Consider the following 748-nt stretch of genomic DNA (forward strand, 5'->3'; position numbering starts at 1 on the left):
CATTCGAGACCACCGAAGGCAATAAAAGGGAGAGCGGGCGGAGTCAAAAGTCAGTCGAAAAATAGTCGTCGAGAATTCGCACCGTCACATTCAGTAGAATTTCGCCCCGCGACTAGCGCTCTCGCTGTACGGCCTTGTCCTTCGTCATTACAAAGAATTACACGTGTGATTAAATTAAAAGCCTGATTTATTAAGTCCGCTACAACTCCAATCCTCGCGATCCTCGCTCGTCGTTCGCTTTGTTCTTTTCGCACACTGTTAGATATTGGAAAAATGACTAGAAGAGAATGTGCAGATTATGTGGAGGCGAGATGGAGACATACGGGAGCATGTGTGGAAGAGATGTAGAAGTTGGAGCGAAGGGGGGAATGAATGTTGGCAGGTAACATGCAGGAGTGTGGGGAGAAGAGGGTGAGGGAGAAAGCTGGATGAGGGAAGTAGAAGAGGGAAGGAAAGGGTGAGGGAGAAAGGTAGGAGAGGATATGGAAACGGAACGGATAAGTGGATGAATGTGGGTATGAAAGGGAGAGAGCGAAGGAGAGAGAATGAAGGAGTGAGTGTGGGAGAGAGTGAAATGAAAAGAGAATACTTTTTATTATAAAAAAAAGGTATACCGGAAGCGGAGGTCCCAAGCGTGAGCACATGCGTAGGCAGGCGAGTTAGGGTTCGTAGGGTATAGCGTGCGAAGAGAGTGAAAGAGAGAGTATCTTGGCGGCGTTGCAGGTTATAGTGTTAATGGTTAATTATT

General features: G+C 47.1%; 1 protein-coding gene across 1 annotated transcript in view; it reads left to right on the forward strand.

Annotated features, from left to right (window-relative positions):
* LOC105448670 (mucin-7-like) overlaps positions 1 to 348 on the forward strand; it is a 1,127-nt gene extending 779 nt beyond the window's left edge. Inside the window, exon 2 of the mRNA XM_011687376.1 lies at positions 196 to 348. Coding sequence (XP_011685678.1) covers positions 196 to 348 — 153 coding nt within the window. The remainder of the gene's footprint in view (positions 1 to 195) is intronic.
* Positions 349 to 748: the final 400 nt, after the last annotated feature.

The sequence above is a fragment of the Wasmannia auropunctata genome, unplaced genomic scaffold (genome assembly GCF_000956235.1).
Source record: "Wasmannia auropunctata unplaced genomic scaffold, wasmannia.A_1.0 LD336116.1, whole genome shotgun sequence".
NCBI lineage: Eukaryota > Metazoa > Arthropoda > Insecta > Hymenoptera > Formicidae > Wasmannia > Wasmannia auropunctata.